General features: G+C 42.9%; 1 protein-coding gene across 5 annotated transcripts in view; it reads right to left on the bottom strand.

The window, feature by feature from the left end:
- NFATC1 (nuclear factor of activated T cells 1) overlaps window positions 1-23,759 on the bottom strand; it is a 111,329-nt gene that overhangs the window by 36,044 nt on the left and 51,526 nt on the right. For 4 of the 5 annotated variants that reach the window (XM_042840056.1, XM_042840057.1, XM_042840059.1 and 1 more), the window contains exons 7-8: window positions 13,279-13,334; window positions 11,695-11,827 (exon numbers count right to left, since the gene is read on the bottom strand). In XM_042840056.1, coding sequence (XP_042695990.1) covers window positions 11,695-11,827; window positions 13,279-13,334 — 189 coding nt within the window. Of the gene's footprint in view, window positions 1-6,688; window positions 8,172-11,694; window positions 11,828-13,278; window positions 13,335-23,759 lie in introns of those variants that run through there. The other variant, XM_042840060.1, reaches the window with a different exon arrangement.

The following is a 23,759-nucleotide window of genomic DNA, read 5'->3' as shown; positions in this document are numbered from 1 at the left end:
GTAGTCACACGGCAGGCCTGGGCTGGCACTTAACTGAGAGCCCCACAGCTGCTCAGGATCTGCAAGCACTTTTAGAAGAAACTCAACTATTTCTACGATTCAGTAGAGCCATAACAAACGACCATAAGCTTTCTGTCTTAAAGCTATGCTGTGGTGCAGAGATAACACCCAGTTTCACAGGCTCTCAGCTGACTAGAATGAAGAATTGTGACTGAATTTGCCCGAGATTTGCCAATAATAAATTTCAGCGATGATGTCAGAATTGGTGAAAATGCAAACAGAAGGACAATGCACAGTTTCTACATAAACTCATACTCAAAAGAATGCCATTCATTTCAGAGACCCAACTGAAGAATCAGGCCCTTGCTATAAACAGGAAAAATGTCTGTAAACTTGGCTGGTACGGTTAATTTTGAAATGCTTCTTACTTCATAATGCATAAGGTCAGATGACAGATGATTTTAAATTTTCCTCAATTTTGAATATTAAAATAAGACAGAGCTCAAAGTTCTAAATTAGTCTCATAAGCGACTTAATCTGTGCTAATTGGTTTTAAATGGTTCAATAATGCCTTCTTAGGCTCCGGACTTGTGTCATTATGTCATCTAATTTAATATGAAGTTCTAAGAACCGCGTGTTGGCAGCAGACCCAGCTATAAATCAAAGCTACCTCCAATTCTTACTCAGAGAGACCAGGGTTATGACATCATACCGGGGCACCGGGCTGAAGACAATGGCCCTCTGTTTGGGTCTGAATGTGAGAAAAATATTTCAGCCAGTTCTTCAAGCCCGTGTTTAAATGAAAGGCTTTTCTAGCAGGTAAAATGCTAATATATCAAGCCTCGAAGAAAAATAATAAATCATGGACATTCAGTAAATGGAGTCAGAAAGTGCTTGAATATAAATTACATATATTTTTGACAATTCTAACAAGCCCATTTGCTTTCATGCTTTGGCAGTCCAGATGGGTTTTAAAATTTTTTTTGGGGGGTGCTATTAAAATATGCGAACTGAGAAAACATAACCATATAAATTAAACAGATGTTTGTCCTGATTAACATTAAACTAACAAATCCCCGTTTCCATGTAGTATTATCAATGCAGGCATTTATGCCACTATAGCACATTTGTTTTGCCCTCGGTTTGACTGAACCTAACAAACAGAGTGGTCACTTTTCACGCTGCAGACTGTGATTATCTCTGAAGGTAAGGATTTCAGTTAGCACACGAAAATCAGAACAATACTTTTTTCATCCTGCATTTCTTCAAATTCTGGAATAAGTATCTCATGATTGCTAAGAATTTGGGACAAGGCTTCGGAAGAGCATCAAGGAATTAGATGGTCCAAATCTCTACTATTGAGCTGAGATCTGAATTGCCATTTCTGCCCCCACAAATTTCCTTTGTAAGTCAGTTTTGATGGAAGCAGTACATCCTCTTGACTAATAAGCTGACGTTCCCTCAGAAGAAGCTGCTTCAGTTAACACAAATGCTACTGTTCCTCTGCTACTGGCTGACTGAAGGCATGCACATCTCCACATGCATCTTAAATGCTCTGGATTTGTGCAAGACAAAATCTTGGCAGTTTTGGCAACATTGGCTTAAGTGGAGAAAAGACCTCGCTCCATGTTCTGATTCTGGTCTGCTGCTGGGGAGAGGCAATGGGCTGGCTACCTCAGAAACTATAATCTGCTTGTTTGTAGCATCAGAGCAGTAGTAGCCCAGCAGAGCCTGCCAACTTGTCTGCAGCCCTGGCAATCTCAGTGATGACTGGACATTCAGATCCAGGGATCTTCTGGGGCAGCCCCTGTGAGGGTCTTTGCAGATACTGTCTGTGAACTGGAAGTATTTCCCCAGGCATCAATTCAATCAAAATGTTTTATAAAGGTCAAGCTAGTATGAGACCTTTGTTTTTTATTTAATAAAGCCAGTGCACAGCGTGTCAGAAACAAAGAGACCTGTAGGTAGGACGTGTGCATTTTCAGGTTTTTTCTATGTAAGTATCTGAATTCACTCACCCTTCCCTGATCGTACGTTAACAAACATCCCACTGACCTTCACTGAGTCATCACACACTGATCACACAGCTGTGGCCTCGTTCCCTGCGTGTGGTTGCAGGGATGGAGCTATAGAAGGTCTCATGGGTGAGATCTCCTGGGCATTTTAGCTCTGTGCTACTCTGGGAGCATGTTCTGCCTCTCCAGAAGAGCATTGGCCAAGCCACACTACTGCTCTTCCTGCTTGAAATACATGAGTTGGATGTCCTGTCTTACTTTGCCTAGACGAAATGGGGTTTTCAATGAGGCCAAATTAAAGATTTTAAAAACTTTACCATCAAAAAAGCACAAATATACATCATTCATTATACCTAGCACCAGGAAATTTATAAAATTATCTGAAGGAAATGTTGTGAGAAATAACAGAAGGAAATCTTTTCTTAGCACAGGTAGTTCATTAAATCTTCCTCTACATTATCTGACAGAAAGATGCACTTTCTCAGTGAGCAAGTGGCACACGGGGAAGCACTGAGCTCTCACCCTGGCTCAACCTGCCTGTGCCCACTCTACCACCTGTTGCTACCTTGCCCCTCACCAAATGCCAGAGTTTAGCTGCTTAGCGCCAGTGTTGTGTGTCCAGCCAGCCCTGCTGCATGCAAGCACCAGCCCCTCTGCTGCAAGGCAAGCTGGCTCAGCAGTAGAGAGGCTGGTGAGTGAACCACGGTGCTGTGGGAGCACAGAAGGGTGAGGTGTGGGGTGATGTTGCTCTGGGATGCTTCTCCTGTTGTGTTCACTGCCACACAGCGCTGCTCTCAGCCTCACTGGCCAGCTGTAGGGAGGGAGCATGGCTCTGCAGTCTGACAAGCTTTTCTGCTGCTTACTGGGAAAACTGCCTCCTACAGATCTGCCTGTCCTCTTTGGTTTTACATGTGTATATTTTTATGTGAACAAATGCATGTGTATAGTTTCATACAGTAATAGCATCCAGGTAGATGGGAGCCTTGTGCATGGAAGTCTGCCTATAAACTTGGACAGTGCCATTATCTGATTAGAAAGTGCTTTCCTGGTAACTCAATTACCAAATGCTTTTCAACAGCTGTTAAACTATTAGGCTGTTCGATGCATATTTATGAACCAGAAGATTTTACACACTTGGTGTATACACTGTAAACCAAAGTGGGAGGGGAGGAAGGTAGGTAGAGGGCAGTTGATTCTTACGTTAGCACAAAAGACAAGAAATGCATTAGATTTCTTTCAAGAGAAAATGGAGATATTCTTATTCCTTTTCTATTTTTTTATTAAATCCCAAAATGATGAAAAGAATGAATCAAGTAAAATTATCTTTTCTTCCTCTAAAGAAAATGCAAGACCTGTGAAAGAAGTTACAACTTTACTTGCTACTTGTTTTTTAAAGGCAAAGTACTGCTGTTCTTGAATCTCTTTGGACTCCTTGCCTGTATGAATCTGCTGCAGTTGAGATATTATGGCTTGACCTGTTGGGATGCTGCTTGAAAACCAGGGTTTTAATGCAGATGCCCAACTGATTTAGATTTCTCTTTTAGATACAAGATGAGATTTCTCAAGATCTCTTAACATTGTACCTCTTTATGGCAAATATTCCTCTTTGATGCAGGGGTGTAGATGATGAGGGAAGACTAACACCAGAGCTTCTACCTGCCGTATTCCTGCTGACAGGAGTCTCAGCTCTCCCATGCTGTCCCACATGGGCTGACCTACTGCTGTTCCTCCAGCACCATACCTGGCCCCGTGGAACACCTTAAGCTGGAGCTTTTACAGTACACACCTTGACTGCACTGGCAGAAGACTTATATGTCATTTCTGCCAGGCATGTTAAAATTCACTGGAGTGAAATCTTTTCAGCTTGACAACATGGCATGGCGTTACACCACCAGTGCTGGCATTGATTCTGCTCCCCTGACAAGGAGATGAAGCAGGGAGGGCAGGGGCTGTGGGCAGAGTTCTGCAAAGGCAGCAGTGGGACACAACCAGGCATTTCAACAACTCCTGTCCCCCAGCAGCTGTGTGGGAGGCACTGTGGGGACATGCTGGCAGGAGGGCATCCTCACTGCCCAAATTCTGGTTAACTGGCTCACAAAACTCACTTTGTATACTATAAATGTTTTTGTGCTTCCAGGCCTCTCCTCAGCTCTCGCAGAACTTGGGGGCCCAGCAGCGAGGGGCTTGAAGGACTTCTGCCCTGCTCAGCTTTCCTCCCCCAGACCATGCTGTGCAGCCTGGTCAGAGGACTGGCTCTTGCCCCATGCTCAGCATTCTTGCTCTCCTGCAGAGTAGTTTGGGCCTGGCTGACCTCAGCCATTTTGGCTCTGACACGCTCCTTGTTTTCAGGGAGTGATGCAGTCCCTCCCGCAGCTGGGAAAACACATCGCTCCCATGTATTTCACCTACAGCAACAGTGTGAACCATACCCTCTTTAGGATCAATCACTGGGCTAGATTAATTATGATGATCAGCCACTTGAGGAGAACAGAAATAGCCATCTCTGGTAATCCTGCCCATGTAATTCTAAACCTAATTCTCCCTTACACCAGTTTTACCTTTTGGCTTTTAAGCTAATTGGAAGATCCTAAAGCCCGATGCTCGCTAACGTGTACATGTAAAATCACTGGGGAGTGAGGGAGGGATCCCCTAAAACACTCCTGCAGAGGGATTTGGCAATCAGAACCATGAATCAGAACGATGGGGAATATTTGAAAAGGGGGGTCCTGCCTGAGGACGACCTCATGTGCTGGAACTTAACTATTCTGAATGATTGTTTTGGTTGTGACGAAGTCTGATGTCAGACATACTCAATGGCACCCCTGCCCTTATCAGGGGCATCACAGCAGGTAAAGCTCCTTCTCGGTCTTCCACAGAGAGGCAAAGTTCATCTTTAGTCAGGGATCAAGATGACTGCATCTGCAGGTCAGATGCACCTGGCTGGGCTCTGCATGTGACGGTCAGGACAGGCAATCACCCAGACAAAGCATGGGCAGCTTCAAAATGAGCAACTGGAGAAGTATTTGACAGAGTAATGCTGGAGTGAACGAGGGGAACGCAAATGTCTCTCCTCCGCTGCCACCATGGACCTTGCTTTGCTGCTGGAATGGACTAGCAAGGCTGATGGGCCTGGTGATGATGAATGTAGCTATCCTCTTAAATGGAAACAGGACTCTGACAAAATCTTGCCTGCTTTTTGTTTCTCTGTTAAATGTCAAAAGTAGCAATCAGTCATCTAGCAGCCAAAATGAAATAAACTTAACAGCACATACTGTAAAAATGAGCAACCATGATTCATATTTTCACCTTAAAAAAAATAAAAATAAATCCCTAGTGGCCAACCCCCCCTTCCCTTCCTGCTCTGCACAGGCTTTGCAGTGATCCAGCTGTTCCCTGGGCTCAACAAAAGGACTCGCAGCAGGTCCAGGGCTTCAGGCCTGGCTCCGCTGCACCGCTCATCCGGCGCAGATCCAAACCAGGTCTGCGTGTGATGCACACCTCCTCACTTTCACGCCTCCTTTCATGCTCCTCATTTTCACTTCCTCATTTTCATGCTCCAGCCAGTCTGGCTACAAGATGCTAGGAAGGGTCAGTGCCTGTGCTGCTCAGGGTTCTCAGTGGTGGGCATCCACTCCTCCCCACCCGCTCTGGAATTCACCTGGCCCCATGACCCCACGCCTCGTTCAGCAGCATTGCTCCATTCCTTCTCATTCCTCTCCTCATGCTTTCTCCTGCCTCACTGCAGCACAGAAGCACTCCTCCTTGCAGTGGCTGTCCACATCCTGCAGCTTGTGATCCTCTCACAATCCAGCCCTGCTTCCCCTTCCTTCCCCAGCCACCCCCTTCGTATGGCATTTTTGAAGATGCGGCTAATTAAATAATTTTGCCAGCTTTGATATGATAATTGAGCAAATACTCAGAGCTGAGAGGTGTCAGCAAACGATCACTAAAAAGTGTGCTCATTGTCACATTAGAGCAGCAATGCTTTGCATCCTCGTTTTATTGTATTCTGCTAATGTGACCAACGTGGTGGTGTTGTCACTTAGAAAGTGAGCTGTGGGCGGAAGAAGTGAGGTTAAACAGAGGCACATCTGCTAAATGTAATCACTAGAAAACTGCTGAATATCTCATCTATAACACACTCAAGAGATAATTTTAGAGCCGAGGCAGGAATTTAGTAAGATGCTGACAAAAATGTGCAGTGGGCACCGCTCACCATTTTCAGAAGCACACTAAGAACTTTCTTTGCTTTCCCACTGCTGGGTGGCAAACAATAACAAGGCACATCCAGTCACCACAAGCAGACTCTTGGCACAGCTCAGCACACATGCATCCAGAGAAGCTCTGCTCCTACCAAGCCCCTAGTCTAAGCAGCCAGACTTTCATACATAAGATTCCACCCCAGCTTATGGAGCTGCCGGCACAGAAGTAGTTTCAGAAAGGCTAGTTGTAAAAGTGAAGGCTATGCTCTTGAAAATGTGGCCCTACAGATGGCAAAACACATATCAAAGTAAAAACTGCAAGCAAAGCAACACCACTGTAATAAATACTAGAAGTAGTGGATTGATTTTTTTTTAATAATGATTTGAAAATTAAGAAGCCTGACAGAAACAGAAACTGGAAATACTTTATCTTCTACACTTTGCAAAAGCTAATTTTTCATTCCAGTGAACAAAACACATCAACTCGCTTTTTTGCCCATGTATTAATTTTTTCCTGGACAAACTAGCCTGTCTTTGCTTTGTCAAATACCATCACTATCTGTCTGAATAAAATACAAAGAACACTGTTCTATGTTCGCTCCTCTTTGTAGTATCTGCGTAGTATTTGTCGCATAACAGAATCATAGAGAGCATTAGCATCTATCTGCAAAAATAAGTTTTTGAACAAGTTTCCTCTGTTTTGATGTACCTACTTAAAAGATATCTTTAAAAAAAAACAGCAAACCAACAGAGATTCAACTCTTATCATTCAGTGAATTATTTAAAATCTTCTGCAGTCTTGCATCTGTGCTGGAGAACTCCTTCAGCTTTCTTAGCAGATGAAAGCCCAGGATTTGGAACCACAGCATACATATCAGATTGTGTGCTTCTTCATCTTCTGGTTATACTTCAAATGCTACCACTTAAGCCTAGTGATTTCAGAAGAATATTCCTCCTGTTTGAGAGGCATATATATGCCATTAGCATGATCAATTCACATAATAAAAATGACACAGTCATAAGCATGAGGGAAAAAACAGCATTTTTCTACAAGTTCCGTAATGGCATTCTGAAATGTTCTGCTGTGCATAGTAGAGTCAACAGAACACAGAGCTGCAGCACTGGAGGGATTCTAAGGTAGAATATCCAAGCATTTGTACTTCGTGCTTTGCACAGGTTTCTGACTGCAGTGCCTGGTTCTGAGCCTTGCTCCTCGTATTCTAATGGGATGAGGCAGTGCAAGACACATTAGTACTTACCGTATGAGCTGTGGGGATTCACCTGTGCCAGAATGGTAAGGAAGCAACTTTTATTTCTGTGCCAGGCATGCCTGGGGAGTGGCCTGGGGAACATAAGGCTTGCAGGCGCCAGGACATAACTGATACGCGATTGCTCTGTGATGCATAATAGTGAAACACTACTAAAAAAATGATACTGCAGCCACTTATGTACAATACAGGCACATACAGGACTGGGGATAGTTCAAATTCAGCAGAACTGGACCCGTAATTCAAAATTTCAATGAAAAGTGGATTACAAGCACTCAGGTTTACAGTCTGTCCCCAACCAAAGACTTAAGCTGGCCCCTTCCCCAGACCTAGTCTCTTACTTTTGAAGCCTCTGCTATGTTTTGTTCTGGTTTTGAAACTTTTCAGTTATGAACTTTTCATTTATGGAGCAAGATTTTCATTTATGGAATATTTCTTTTCTCTGACGCAGGAACTTGTTTTCACCAAGTAAGCTCCTGCTCTACAAAACGTTTGAGTGCAGTCCTGCCATATCTCCGCAGCACAGGAGAAGCCTTATGGCAGCGAAACCATAACAGTCTGCTGGAGAGGGCAGTTTGTGCTGCCTGCGTGTCACAGAGCTGTACTCCAAGGAGACACTCCAGGACCATCCACTGGGGGTAGGATGAGTGACGTCACATGTCCCTGGATCCACTGGCTGTTTTCTCCTAGGGAATGAGGAGAAACAGGAGCTACAGGAAAGCAAAACTATCACTCTGCAGTCTGGGTGGCAGCCACACAGTGAGTCCCTAAGCTCTTCACATGTGTTCATCCTGCTGGCTGCAACTGCCTGCACTTGCACAAAGCCACTCCAGGAGTGTGGCCACGGGGTTTGCACAATATCTGGGCTATATGCATCCATACATGGTATTTTGCTTTGGCACAGTTCAATTGGGCTGTAAAATATATCTAATGTGTATCACGCCGTTTTGACAAAATCCCCAATGCAGAAAAACCTGCGGAATTATGGCAGGCAATTAAATGTTAGCACTTGAACTAAAGCACCGAATGAGAAGCTTACAGGGTAACATCTTTGTGTTTAAAATCTTTTTGTTTGTGTTTATAATCATTTTATACCTGATGATCCACTTTGACATTTGCTCACCAAAAAACTACATCACCTATATTTGTGGAATTTATTTAAACAAGAGTCAGAGTGTTACCTGGACAAAAACACTGCTTATTTCTCTTCATTTTTTGTACCCAGATCACACAGTGGGGGTTTACTCAAATATCATTTTCTTAATGAGCAGAACTTTGTTTCTTTTATAATGCCTTGAAACTTTAAAATGATATAGCAACTGAAATCAAATAAAGCAGAATAGCCTAAAAATCATTGCGAAAAGCACAGCAACTCAAGAGATTGTTTTAGTCATTGTGACTGATTCCTGAATATGCAGTCAAGCCGACTGCATCATCTTTAAGAGGCACAATAGAAACAATTACTACCAACACAGGGCAAAACCAGTCATAATACAGCTAAATAAATAAATAAATAAATATTTACTGATTCTGATGATTACATTCAGTCTTATCACTGTTATGAGAGTTTGTAAAGAATGTAAGATATTTTTCAACTATTTATGTGCACATATGCATATATGGAAAGGGAATGTCAGTGTCAGTGGGCAACCAAACAGGAACAGGAAAGTTAAATTTGCTATCCAATACTAGCTTCCATTTCCCCTGCTCTGGCTTTGTATTTGTTCTTTCAGGTTTCTCTGCACTGAAATGAAAAGATTTCACAGGAATTCAAATCAGTACAGCAGGCTAAATATGACTCCCCATGTTTTCAACAATTACCATAACTAAAGGTGTCTGCCGAATAAAGCCTAGGCTGGCTCTCTGTTGCCTGTCACTAGGTAGCTATTCTCATCACTTCACATCAAATGAAATATCAAATGTTTCAACCATGTATTGGTGATACCTTAAACCAACTCTAATAGACAATACTATTCCTATGGTTTAGAATAAAATGATTAAAGAAGTCTTGTGTAAATTCTGGAGAGGAAAGATGGTGCTTAACTTTCATAGTATCATAGAATCATACACTTGTTTGAGTTAGAAAAGACCTTTAAAAGCCATCTAGTCCAATTCCTCTGCAATGAACAGGGTCATCCACTGCTAGATCAGGTTGCTCAGAGCCTGGTCCAGCCTGACCTCAAATGTCTCCAGAGACCAGACATTCACCACCTCTGTGGGCAACCTGTGCCAATGCTTCACCACCCTTGCTGTAAAATAACTTATTCACTATATCCAGTCAAAATCTCCCTTCTTCTATTTTGAAACCATTTCCCTTTCTCCTACTACAACAGACCCTGCTACAGAGTTTGTCTCCTTCTTTCTTATAGCCCCCTTTATATCAGAAGGCTGCTTTTAGTTCCCCCAGAGCCTTCTCTTCTCCAAGGCAGAACAGACCCAGTTCTCTTAGCCTGTCCTCACAGGGGAGATGTTCCATCCCTTGGCTCGCTTTTGGGCCCTAGTCTGGACACATTCCAACAGGTCTATGTCTTTCCTGTATTGATGACTCCACATGTGGACACAGAACTCCAGGTGAGGCCTCACCAGCACAGAGCAGAGGGGCAGGATCACCTCCCTCAACCTGCTGCTCACGCATCTTTTGATGCAACCCAGGGTACAGTTGGCTTTCTGGGCTGCGAGGGCATACGGCTGGCTCATGTCCAGCTTGCCATCCACCAGGACTCACAAGTCCTTTCCAACAGGGCTGTGCTCATCTCTTTTGTCCCCAGTTTACTGGTAGTGGGGATCAGTGCCTCAATCCAGGTGCCAGACCTTGCACTTGCATTTGTTGAGCCCCATGAGATTCTCCTGAGCCCGCTGCTCAAGCCTGTCTGGGCCTCTCTAGATGGTGTCCTGCCCCTTGTGCATGACAGGCTGATGGCTGCACTTGATGATCTTTAGGTCTTTTCCAAGTGATAAGCTTCTATGTATTTGAAATACTTATGATGGTAACCTGGGTAGCATCGCAATACCTTTTGGCCTTTGCAACAGATTTTAGTTGTTGAAAAGTGCCGTGCAATACAATAACAACTCTTTTCAACTCAAGAAATGAGAAGTCTTTAAATATACACAGATGTACCCACTGAGGATGAAATTTGCATAAGTAGGCTGGTTCGGTGAAGCATAACTACTCAGCACGTATGCAATAAGCAGTCAGCTGCTCATGTCAGGTTTCTTGTATTCTTATTTTAAAGTCCTGATAAAAGTCTGGAGTGTATGAAAACTAACCAGATGAAATTCTGAATATGCATTTTATGGGATTTCATCTGCAAAAAGTTGGCAGGTCTCTTCAAGCCACGTGGCATGACCTAAGGATTGTTTTGTGGGAATTACTCTGACAGAGACTATTTTCATCGTCTACAAAAAGCAAAAACCCAATCATTTTTCTCACTCCACTCACTTCCAGAACAACAAAAACAAAACCATCACCCTTTTCTCAAAAAAAAGTGCTCTCAGATAAGAACCATTTCAAATTAAAAGAAATAATCTAAATTTGCTGTAATACAAGCCTACTTAGAATTCAGCTAGCATGAATATTTTATTGTCACTTTGTAGTTACCAATAAAATCTTCCAAAAATAAATTGGCATACTTGTTTCTAAACATTTCTGCATGAAGCATTTTTATAAAGCACTCTGATCTCCATACACACTACACTTTTCATTGCTGCCCTAGGGTGGGACCAGTGCGTAGCACTACTTCTACCCTGAGAGAGACAGCAGTGTAAAAAATGACTTGATGAGGAATCCCCACACCACCTCCAGCTGAGCCCAACACACTATGATGGTGTGACGCAAATTCAGATCTAGTACTCAAATCCAATGATGTACCATCTGGGGCCAAAAGTCAGACTGAAGGGTGTCAGCATCCCAGCAGAAAACTCAGCAGGTTCATGATTTGTGGGTACACGTCAGTTTGTGCAGGAGTTTGTTAGCTCCAAAAAGCAGTAGATTCCTTCTTATACCAATAAAAAATAAAATAATCTGCAGAGGCCTCTTGGGCAGGCAGTAGAGAGAAAGGCAACCCTTGTGGTCTCTTCCTCACTCTTAATGTCACGTATGCCTGCAAGTTACTCAGGATACTAAAGAATTATCAGTGCCATGTATTTTTCTAAGCAACCCTTGTTATCTCTTATTTTTACTAATAGATAATAAGGAACATATTTTATTACCATTAGCAGGAAGATAGGTGAAAAGCTGGTACTGGCTTCTCTTTCTCTTTCCATTGCAGACATAGAAGTTGACCTGAACAGGGCTGGTAATTCTCTGATTGCGGAAAGGTGGTATCTCAACCACCAGTGAATTCTGCAAATACAAATAAATCAGAAAGTCAGGGCATGACCAAGGCAGATGAACTGTACAATAGTATTTATATATTAAATCTGAGAAGACTGGTCTCCCAAGGAGAAGTGCACTCTCCCCGTGGAACTGGTGGGTTTCATGCACAGGGATTGCCTCCTGCTGCCCACAGTGTCCTTTTGCAGACAATGGCTACAGTGCCTTCCAGCTCTGAGCCATCCAGCATAAGCACCCAGCACTGGTGGGCAGGACAGGCACCCTTGATGTGGGGGTGAGATGCTGTGAAGGACTTGGCTTTAGACTGATCTGCACACTAAGGGGGCACAGGTGAGGTCAAGCAGTTCAAAATCACTTGAACAAAACATGACCCAAACAAAAGGGTTTTATAATTGGAAAAATGGAATAGTAGCATGGCTCAGGTCTTTACAGGTTCACTAGCCATCAGCTCTTTCCTTTACACAAAAATTTGGGCCCAAAATCAAGCTATGGTCTCTAATAAGGCAGTAGAAAGAACCACCACTCAGCTGGCATAGCAGGCTGTCCTTAGTATATCCTGCTTCCTTTGAACGGAGAATTAGGACAGGGATACAATTATTCTTGTAAATATACTTGTAAATATACGAGTATTTACATTTTTCAAAATGAAATGTATTTGGTGTTTTTTTAACTAATACCTTGGGAAGTTTTAAGCATGCTAATTTCTGGGAGATCTTTCAAGAACATCTTGTTCTACACCAGGGAGCTCTGAAGATCATGCAGATGATCTTCCACTGTCATAAAACAAGTGCTCCAGCATGGGGCTGGGGAGACTTGGCTTCTAGGGCATCAGCTTCCACAAATGCACAGCATAATCTGCTGTGATCATCAAAACCTCTCTTGCACTTTGATGGAATAAAAGGGAATGGTAATCTTAACATTTGGCCTGTTTTCAGATGAGGTCTTTCAAATTGTGTGCCTGCCTGTCTCCAGTAGGTTTACAGCTAACAAACTATAGCATATTGCTACAGAAGTAAAATAGTTGCCATAATTCCCATTTATAGTCACGGCTGAATGAGCCACAGTTCTCCAACCCTGGGTTTGATCTCCTGTGAGAGGACTCAGATTTCGTCTGCTGAAGGTATAGGAAAGCCAGGGAAAATGATCAGAAATTGTTTTGGGAGCAGAGAGGAGAACCAACCCAGCAAGACAGAAGATGAGCAGACAGGGCTGGCCCATCCTGGGCAATGAAAAAATATTTTCCAAATGGTCTCTTCTACTTTTGGGACAGCTTCCAGTAAAGGCTTTTTACTCCATGCTCCCATTAAAGAAAGATTTCCAGAAGGGGAGGCCCAAGTACTTGTTCTGTTTCAGTGGGGAGACACACTGCCAAAGCCTTGGAAATCCCTCTTTAGTAACAGTGCTAGAGAAGGCAATATATGTTTTTCATCTTGATGTTAAAATATTTAAGGCAGACTTACTGGCTTGCACATTTCTTTGTCAGTTTTGGCTTCCATTTCCCACACATGGTGACCATCTAAAAGACAAAAGAAAAAGATATCTAGTTCTGTCCTTTTTTTCTTCTCCCAATCCTAAAAAAGAAGGACTTTTCAAAAGATCTCTTTGATGGAAGGGGCATTGCATATATGAAAAAAAGCTCTCAGAACACATATCCCAAGCTTTGCCCAACCAGGAAGCCATCTGGGTAACCCGCTACAGAATCCCATTTAGCATTCTCTTAGGAGCATACCATAATCTACAGTACAGCATACTGTGATGTGGGAAAGCCACTGAGATGTTGTTCTGTCACTAATTTGAACAGTATGTGAAACTTTTCTACAAGTTAGTTTCCCAAACATTTTGACAAAATTTCTGTTACCTGTAAGTTCTTTTGATCACTATCTATGCAGTCAGTCGTGTTCAACATTAATATTAAACAAAACAAAAATATAGCATTAAGAAAGCTCCTCAGCCATCCAGTATTTCATTTTATTATAATCCTAGTCTGGCTTGACATATTTTTGCTGCTTGGAACAAACAGCAAGACAATGCACAGGGAGATGTAGCTTCTATGCAACATTTAGGTCCTGAAGAGGTCCACCCTATAGTTTGCCATAGCTGTTTTGAGTGGTGTGTTGGGTACTCTTAATTCAATGCATTCATATTTTCAAGCAAAAATGAATTTAAGCCACAACTATCAGTTTCTACTGAGTACCTGCCTATTGGAATAAATTGGTTTCATCTGGTCTCTTTTTCTGTGCTTGACACAGAAGTACTTGGTCAGTAGGAGGTTATTTCCTTCTCCCTTCTGGCTTCAAGATGCAACGGAGAAATTTGAAACAAACAAACAAACAAAAATGTAGGGTTTCCATCTGCAAACCTAGAAAAAAACACGTGTACAAAAGGCCACAAGCAGACTGCTGTCTAAGTTCAGCAGGATTGACATATACAGCTTAACGTGTCCCACCACTGTCAGATGTCACTGGACTCAATGGAAAATCAGACTTCATGTTATCTCTTTTGTGCATTTATTGCAGCATCAGGACATACAAATGTAAATATTAGCTACTTTGAACTTCATCGCACAGATGTGCGCCTGCCTTTGGAAAGCAGCTCTCAGCAAGGTAGAAGAGTGAATGCACTTTCTCTTCTCTCTTCACTTTCATGGCCAGGATGGAGGTGACGCATTTAGAACTGTCTGATTTATTACAAATGTCTGTAAATAGTATTTTTGTGTACAGCTGTCCTACTGTGAAAGGAATGTTGCTGAGGAACTAGCACTGGCGATTATTTTCACATCCAAAACCGATTCTTTTTAATGTATGGAAAGAAGTGCAACGTGAAAGCTGCAACACAAATAGCACAGTGGATTGGCAGGTATTTCTGTAGGAAACAATTAACAGATCTAAACTTCGTTTCTTCCTACATTTTACCATGACACTGGAAAAGGAATCCTATTAATCGGCACTGCCACGTTTGGGTTGGGAAGAAAAGGCTCAGCCAAACTATGCTCAAATCTCCTTAGCAAAGGCTTTAAGAGTGCCAGCACTGAAGCAGAGTTCTCTGGAAGACGGGTGATCACAATTTATCCAACAGATGCCTCCCCCAAGCTGTCAGTAGAAAAACCTGACCAATATTCCGCAAGCCATGACATACCTGTTGGCTGGGAGTGGGCTCCTCTACCTCCCTCTCCCTCCCTACAGAGAGCCTGCAGCCCCTCACTTCCTCCCCACCCAGTTAATCAATCGGTTGGAAAGGCGACACAACATGGACACTTATCACACATTCTGCAAAGGCTAGGAACTTTGGCTTTGTAAGGGTTTTTGTGTTGTTGGGTTGGTGTTTGTTTTTTTTTCTTTCTTAAATCTAAGGTGTCCAGACTAGTAGTTAATGTGTTCCATTTACCTTCGTAAATGTATTACATTACTTCAGTCTTTTTGCAGTGTTTAATTTCTGCTTTGAGAGACGAATGATCTGATTCAGGTTTCTGGTTTTTATTTCCTGCCAATACTTCAGTAAAATTCAAAATGACTCCAACTATCGCTAATCTTTCAATTACTTCATGCAGCAGTGCCTTTATGTGCTCTTGAAATTTTTATGATGACAAAGAGAGTTTGTTCAGAAATATTTTAAATGCTGTAAGCTAAACTATTAGGAAAATAAAAATCCAGAGCCGTGGTTTGTCTCTGGAAGCTAGTTAAGAACAATACAGTTTTTGCTCCAATAAATTCTCCTGAGACTGTGCAGATCATTGCTGCTTGACGACTGCAGGGAAGGTGAAGAGAGAGAAGGACTGGGGAATAGACAACTCATTAACAGCTAGTGACATTTCATTTAACAAAAACACATGGAGGAAAAATTGTTATGAAGCAGAGACTAAAAAAAAAGATGAAAAAAAAAAAGACAATTCCTCATATTACGTCTGGTAAACCAAGAGGGAAATCTCAACGCCCACGGACTGGGATCAGCTCCAGGAGGGAAACCTTAGACCACTACGTCAACCTCTTACAGTAAACATGTTTTGCAGGTTTATACAGTTCAGCTGAAATTTTTTAAGAAGAGAAATTAATAGTGGCTCTGGAACGGTTTGTGGGAGCTCAAAGCACCAGGAAAATCTGCCTCCACCAGAGAAAACTGCATTGCCCCCAGTGCCACGTGTGCTGAGGACCCTCAGAGGCAGGCGGGATACCGTCTCCCATCAGTGTGCTTGAGGAGTGAGGACTGCTCAACCACAAAAGTTTCCATTGTACGCCTGCCACATCTGCAGCAGCCTGGTTCAGAGCCCAAGGCAACTCCCTCCTGGCTGCCGGCCAACCAAAGTACACCAGAGCAATTTATACCTTTCCAAAATGCAAATAATTCAAATTACAGACATAACACAAAGCTGAAGCAGACACATTTCAGGCATTCCCGTTAAAGTTTACTCTCTGGAATTACTGTACCCAAATGGGCAGTCGTTATATGGGGAAGGGGGAGGTAGAAGGAGGTAGAAGAGGAAGGAGAGGAGGAGGCAAGTAGGAAAAGAGAGAAGGGAGAAAAAGGCTTTTCCAAAGGTCTTATTTCATTCTCTCTCACTTTGCTATTTACTTTTACCAAGTAATAAGAAGTGTCTTCTCCAAACCAAATGTCTGGCTTTGTTTTGGTGTTTTAGGATTTATATTGCAATGTTTTCAACAGAAAGACTTCCCTTTATATAGCTAAAAAGTCAAGGTATTCTTTCGAGTTGGTTTGCTTGCTTGTTTGTTTAGGTTCTTTTCTTTGTTTGATTTACAGAAGGAAAGGCAAAACAAAACAGCTGCACACAGAATCACAGGGAAAAAGCCAGCAGAGAGCCCCTCTCCTGTGATGGCCAAAGCAACTGATTTGACAAACCAAGACTCCCACAGGGACTCATGCCATGGGCTTGGAGGAGCTCTGAATCCCTCTTCTTCTGAAGAGGCAGCACAAGGAGTGCGGCACAAGGAGTGCGGCACATGAAGCCCCATCTCACAAGAGCTCTTGGACTGTGCCCACCTGACCCGGGTTTGGCACAGAGCTGTGCTTCATTCACAGGTGGCCATCAGCACTGTTGGCAGCTGAAGACATTGAGTTTTGTCAGAAAGCCTCGTGTTTAAAGACCCATCACTGCGCTGTGCTGGTATCGATAGCAGTCTCTGCTTTGGGCGTACTTCACCATGATTCATTTTTTTCAGCACTCAGAGCACCTGGGATTATGAATGATGAAATGCTGTGAACCTACCATGTTACTTGGGGTGGATTTTCAGCTCTGCAAAATACAAACATCCAATTTTGAAACGGAGCAGCTCAACGATGAATGGGTCTTTGTAGGCTGCTCTTATCAAGTGCCCACTCCAATGTTAAAGGAAACTGCGCAAAACTCCAGAAGTAAAAATACTCTAATTCATTAGGGAATTCCCTGCAGTATGAGTCACTGAACGGCTTCCCCACCACACCCAGCTAAAAGATTTCCACATAAAAATGCACTGTAGGAGCTTGTTTTAACACAGAAGCAGCATGAAAAAAGTAGTGTAAACTCAGACATAAAACCTAGCAGACTGCAACATATGTACGAGGGCTGCTCTGAAAGTAATGCCTTCTATTTTATTATGTTGGCCCGTAACGTCAGAGGCAGATCTTGGTGGTATGGTAGGAGAGACTGAACCTTCCCGCCAACATTCTGTTCTATTTTGTTGCTGGGTGACAGATGGCAGCAGAGGGGCAGTCTGACAAAATGACGCCTGACGTGGAAATGCGCATGGAGCAAAGATGTGTCATTGAATTCCTCCCTGCGTAAAAAAATGGCAGCCACTGATATTCATCAATGCTTGCTGAATGTTTTTGGGGATCAAACAGTGGATGTGAGCACAGTGAGGTGAAGGGTGGTGTGTTTCAACAGTGGTGACAGCACCCTGAAAGACCACCCATGTTCCAGATGGCCATGCTCAGCTGTCACACCATGAAAAGAAGTGTCTCAATCAGCTCATCTGTGCGAATCATCAAATCATAGAATGGCCCAGGTTGAAAAGGACCTCAAAGATTATCTAGTTTCAACCCCCCTGCCATGAACAGGGTCACCAACCACCAGACCAGGCTGTCCAGAACCACTAACCAGGCAACTCTGTGCAGAACTGAATATTGACTTCAGTGTATTGAAAACAATGATGTCAAGTGCTGGAATATCATAAAGTTTGCAAACGCTTACACAGGACCAGAAAGAACAGCATATGTGAGTTTGTCAGGAACTACTGAACCAGTATGAGACTGAAGTGACATTTTCCTGGATCACATCGTTACTGGTGATGAGATGTGGTGTCTCCAGTGTGAGCTGGAATCAAAATATCAGTCCATGGAGTTGTGACATGTGATTTCCCCATGGAAGAAGAAGTCCAAGCCATCAGTAGGTGAAGTGATGTGCACTGTCTTTTGGAAAGGGGCTCTGACTGCTACATCATGACACTGACTAAGCTGAAGGCTCAATTTTCCAGAATCATTCCAGAGAAGACGACAACCTTTCTCATGCAACATAACACCAGGCTCCATACCAGTTTGAAGACCGTGGAACACTCTGCCAATCATAGCTGGACTGTCCTACCACACCCACCATATAATCCAGATTTGGCATCTTTTGACTTCCACCTGCTTTGACTCCCATCTGACTTCCATCAGATGGACTGCATGGGCACTTTCCAAGCAGTGACACCATCATAGCAGCTGTGAAACAGTGGGTCACCTCTGCTGGCACAGATTTTTACAAGTGTGCCATGCAGGCTCATCACCGGCAAAAATGCATAGCTAGTGCTGGTGATTAAGTTGAAAAACAGCATTTTGTAGGTGAAAATCCGCTCTGTCAAATAGTGTAACTGTGCTCTTTGTTGTAGTCTCCATGGAAATAAATAGGAGGCATTACTTTCAGAGCAACCTACAGTACATAGGTTCTTCAAAAACAGCCACACAGTCAAACAGCTGTAAAGATTTTTTCAAAGAAATCTTGTGCTGTCTTCTACTTCTCACTGCCCATCAGTTTCCAAGGGTTTCCAAAAACTGAGGTTTGCAAGCTCACAATAGTCAAGTTGCCAGTATAACTTTCATCACAGGCTGAGAGATGACAGAAAGGGAAAACGATATACAAAACTGACACAAAACTCCAACCCCGGAAACCTGGGAGCGTGTAACATGCATATCTGGCAACTAATTATACCCTGGATCAATGAAATGGGCATAAAGGGAGAGTTCTGATGTATTTAAGCTATCTTTCTTTATTACAGCGGGTAAAAACAGTCTATACCCTTTAGCAGCACTGTGTTCATTTGAGATACAAGAAGAGTAGACATCACCTGGGAGTTCACTGCCTATCCACAGTGTACGTTTTATATTCTTTCAGCCTAAAGCTCAACAGTTTGATTGCGCTGGCTGGACTGTAAATCTGTATTTACATTCATATATTGCAAGCAAGACAGTGAAACTAACTCTATACTCCCAAAGGAATCCACTCCTTGATTAATGTGCTGTGAGACTACCCTAAACAATAGTGCCTATATTACATACCAGATTACTTTAACATGTTCAGAACAGGTAGGACACAGATGCAATGGAAAATGCTCTGCAAAGTCTGTCTACCTTTGTATTCAACTACATTAGCACATATTCAGCTCCTTTAGCACTGAAGGATTTGTAAAGTTTTAATTTGCTTGCCAACCCCTTCTTCCCTCAGATGTATACTCCTGGTTCTGACACTACTGATCCGTGAGTATGTCCAGAAGGAAAGGATGGGCCTCCAGTGAGAAAAGAGGATGAAAACTAAGGTAAAGACCTGTCATTCAGACAGTCATTCAGCTTTGTGCGAAGATGCAATCAACTTCCACATGAGGCAGGTTAGGCCAGGTCTGTGCTTGGGCTGAGGATTAGAGGCAAACGCAGCCACTCTGATTTTCATGGATTTTATTTCCCTCCTCCTTGCCAGGAAGATCCCAGTTATTTTTCTTACCTCTCCTCCCAGCCTACTGTCTCACTACAGACATTGATCCCATAGTTTGGTTCCCTATTCAGAATCAGTCTGTGCAGCAGGGCTCATGCAGAACTTGCCTAATTGCAAAGCTGCTGTATATGTTTGTGTCCCCTTATAAGCATTTGCAGCATATGCATTTTGTGCATTCCTCCAGCTACACATTTTTGCAGTCTTGAACTTATATATAAATATTATGTATACTTATGTGAGTCTGTCATGCATGTGATGTTTTAAGTTCCTTTTTCTCTCTTTTTTACACTACAATTTAATTGCAATTTACATTACAATGAAAGTGTCATGCAGCAACCTGGCGATAAAAACGCAGTACAAACTGTACCTTACAGTGCATTGGTCTCTGTGCCATACATGAACTTCCTATCTATCTGGTTCCTATCTATCCCCCCAGAAGTTGAGGGAATCACTTTGCCTAAGTAGCACACTTCTTGCTGCTTTTGCCACAGTATGTCTAACAGACTTAATTATTCCAAGCTCAAGTGTTTTGAAAACAAGAGTAATTTTAGTCCAGGTAATTAAAAGGAGGCACTGTGCTGAAAACAGACTGATTAAGGCTCATTTTGAGCCAAAACCATCTGAAATGATCTGCCAGATCCTATTTTCAGCAGAATGGGGACTGATTACACAATTTGTGCTCTCTGGCACCTCCCTCTATTTAAACTGATCTTAGTCTGAGGGTTTTATTTAAAAACTCTCACTAATTCCAGGTTTAATACACTCAACTTACCAGTAAAACTGCAGTTTGACATGCCTATAAAATTTCTCTAGAGCAAGCACAGAGAACCAAGCCTACCCACCCACCATCAATCCTGCATTCTACCTTTGGTTACAGTTCTCTTATCTCCTTGTCTTCAGAATTTTATTTCCTCTGGGAACCTCTAGGAGTCAGAACTTGGGTCTCTGCAGCTAACAGTAAATAGAATAATCCTGGCCCATTTTCTTCAGTTTCATCTTCTGTCTTGTATTTTCTCAAAGACTTTCAAACTAAAAAACCTCACAGCCAGTTTCAACCAAATTCTTCATTTTCTCTCAAAGAACAATTATTTTTTTCTACCTCTTCTGTGTTTGATGCCGACACCACCACTTGTACAGGCCATCAGATTTGAAGCTACCTTCCACTACTACATCCTTCTCATCTTGTTTCATTTGGACATTTGGTCCAAATGTTTTCAATTCTTCCTTCTTGTTTGTTTTTAAGACACAAGCTCTCCATTTTATCTACGTGGCCACAGCTTCTCATTTTCCAGAGACACCCCGTTATCAAGACTTATCAAGACTTTGTTTAGCAGAGTTCAAACAGTACACTTCTGAATGGCATTTTCATTTTTCTATCTCACTGTCTCCATTGTGTCCCTTATCTGGTTTCTCCTGTTCAAAAAGACTAGGCTTAATCATAGACGTGTAATAACTGTGGAGAATTTGTGTTGCTGTAACGTGATGATGGGACAAGGTGTAGAGTGTCCAGTTTTGTTGTCGTGATGATATTACGTGTGAATCTATGATTCTGTTATTTAATATACCTAATAATCCCTGATCATTTGTCTTGATATCAGCTTTCTTGCAACAAGGCACACTTTGGAAATGTCTTAGCATTATTTCTCTCTAAATATCATTGTACTTCCTTCCACATTGCTCTTGAAGGTGTAATCTTCTTCATTCAGCAGATCTAAAAGGACAGGCTATTCGTCTTCCATTTCTCTTCCCTTTTCTTTCTGTGATGTCTACTTCAGACATGAACCAACACTTAATGACCAACTGGGGGAGTAACAGCAGAGAATGAATTGTGCTTTAGCAGAAGATGCAGACAACCAGTGTTGGCTGTGGGGCACTACAGGGTTGACCCCTGTGGGAAAAGGCCAGCGGTTGCCACGCGTGGAAACAGCCAATTCAAGCTTGGCTCTGCAGTGGACCCAATGTTGGTCAAAGCTGAGACAAACAGTGATGCTGATGGCATCTCTGTGATAACATACTTAAGAAAGGGTAAAAAGCACTGTGCAGCAGCTTTGAGGAGCAAGAAAAATGCAAAAGAAATAATCCTACAGAGAGCAGGTCCAGAAAAGGAGAGGGAGGAATAGCTCCCAGTGCCAGATCAGAGATTTCCCTGCTGTCCATGGAGAATACCACGCTGAAGCAGCTTGTCCTATTGCAGCCCAGGGAAAATGATGGCAGAGCAGATGCTCGCAACACAGGCTATGGATTTACCCTGAAGGAAGCTGCAAGCCCAAGGAGAGCTCATGCAGACTCAGGCTCCTGGCAAGAGCTTCAGCCTGTGAAAGGAAGTGCCCATGCTGGAGCAGTCTTTTCTCGAAGGACTGTACCCTGTAGAAAGGAACCATCTTGAAGAACTGCAGTTCATGACAAGTCCCGGAGCAGTTCATGAAGGACTGTCTTCTGTGAGAGGGACCCTATGCTGGAGGAAAGGGAAGTGTAAGGAGGAAGGAGCAGAAGAGATGAAGCATTATGTCTTGACAGCAACTCTCATTCCACATCCCTCTGAGCTGCTTAGGTGGGAAAGAGGTAAGAAGAGCCAGCAGAGAAGTTGAATATGGGTGATTTCGCTGTGTTTATCTTGACCCAAGATGTTTGTCATGTTTTCTCCCAGTCCTGCTGAGGAAGAGGAGGGAGGGAGCAGCACAGTGGGAGCCTGGCAGCCAGCCAAGGTAAACACCCCTTTTCTCTCCTATCTTTGGGCACTGATTGCTTCATTAGACTGTGGACTTGAAGGGCTGTGAACTTCTGTATATTTGGAGGGTACTGCTGGAACATTAATGACTCGCTGAAATCTTGTGCTAGTTATAAATGCTCATAGACAAAGCTTTGATTGAACAGATGCAGCTTGAAGCCACTCAGTTTGGCAACGGCACAAAAGAATAAACTTCAACCATCCATAGTTTCTGTAATAATTGAAAATTCACAGAATTGCTCAGACAAACTACTTTGAACTGGAGACTGGATGCTTATTCCTTGTTTCTCTGTTGTGCACAATAAGTATCCCTGATTGATTCATCGTGTTCTTAACTGCAAGAGCAACTCCCAGGATGAGGCTTGCTGCCGCTGATACCATCTCATGCATATGGCTGCTGTCCCACTCTATCTTTGCCATTCCCTGTGCTAAACAGCCAGGAAAAACTGAAACGTGCTGACATTTCCTACAAGCTACATCATGGCGTCTGCGTGCGCGTGAAAGGGTTCCACCACCAAATGACTCTGCCATTTGATGATACTACTCACTCAAGGATATCTGTTTCTGAGCAACGGCCAGAAACCCCTTCAGCTATCAATACATCTCCAGGAAGCAGGTTCAAGTGACCTTCACATGAACTCCACGCTTCCAACTCGTATGCCTTTGAAATTTCCAGTTTATCTAGTTTCCAGAATTTTTAACCTCGCTGCACATGAGTCAGAGCATAACTGCTCACTGCCAACTGGAACATGTGTCCCGAACTTGGAAAAACAGATAGATAGAGACCAAATTATGTATTATCTGTCCATCTGACTAGAGGGGAAAGGGAGTTTTGTCACTTGCTTATTTATTATGTGAGCTACAATATGATTACCAGTGGGAAACTTGACCCCTTTTTGGCCAGTTGCCCCCTAAACTGTGACTGCTACTGGCAATGGAAAGAGCAATGGAAAGATTGCTGAGAATGTAAGATCTTTTACCAAATGGAATTCTGCCAAGACTCAGGTCACCCGTCTCCCCATCACATCACATCACGTCAAAACAGACTCCAAGCCCTGAGCTCCAGAGTACAGCTGAGTCAAACCCCAAAGCCCACATGCTTCCCCAACGCATCCGTTCCATCCACATGCTACTCAAGTGTTTTGGAACATACAATTTTCCAGAACTTTCCGTAAGTTCTTTGGAACTTAAAATACTGCACTTGAGTGCCTACCATGCAGTGAAGTGACTTTTTCTCCCACAGTGTACAGGAACTAGAA

The sequence above is a fragment of the Centrocercus urophasianus genome, unplaced genomic scaffold (genome assembly GCF_019232065.1).
Source record: "Centrocercus urophasianus isolate 14NV4802_14NV808 unplaced genomic scaffold, USGS_Curo_1.0 seq_11, whole genome shotgun sequence".
NCBI lineage: Eukaryota > Metazoa > Chordata > Aves > Galliformes > Phasianidae > Centrocercus > Centrocercus urophasianus.
This window is presented reverse-complemented; position numbering and strand designations above follow the sequence as displayed.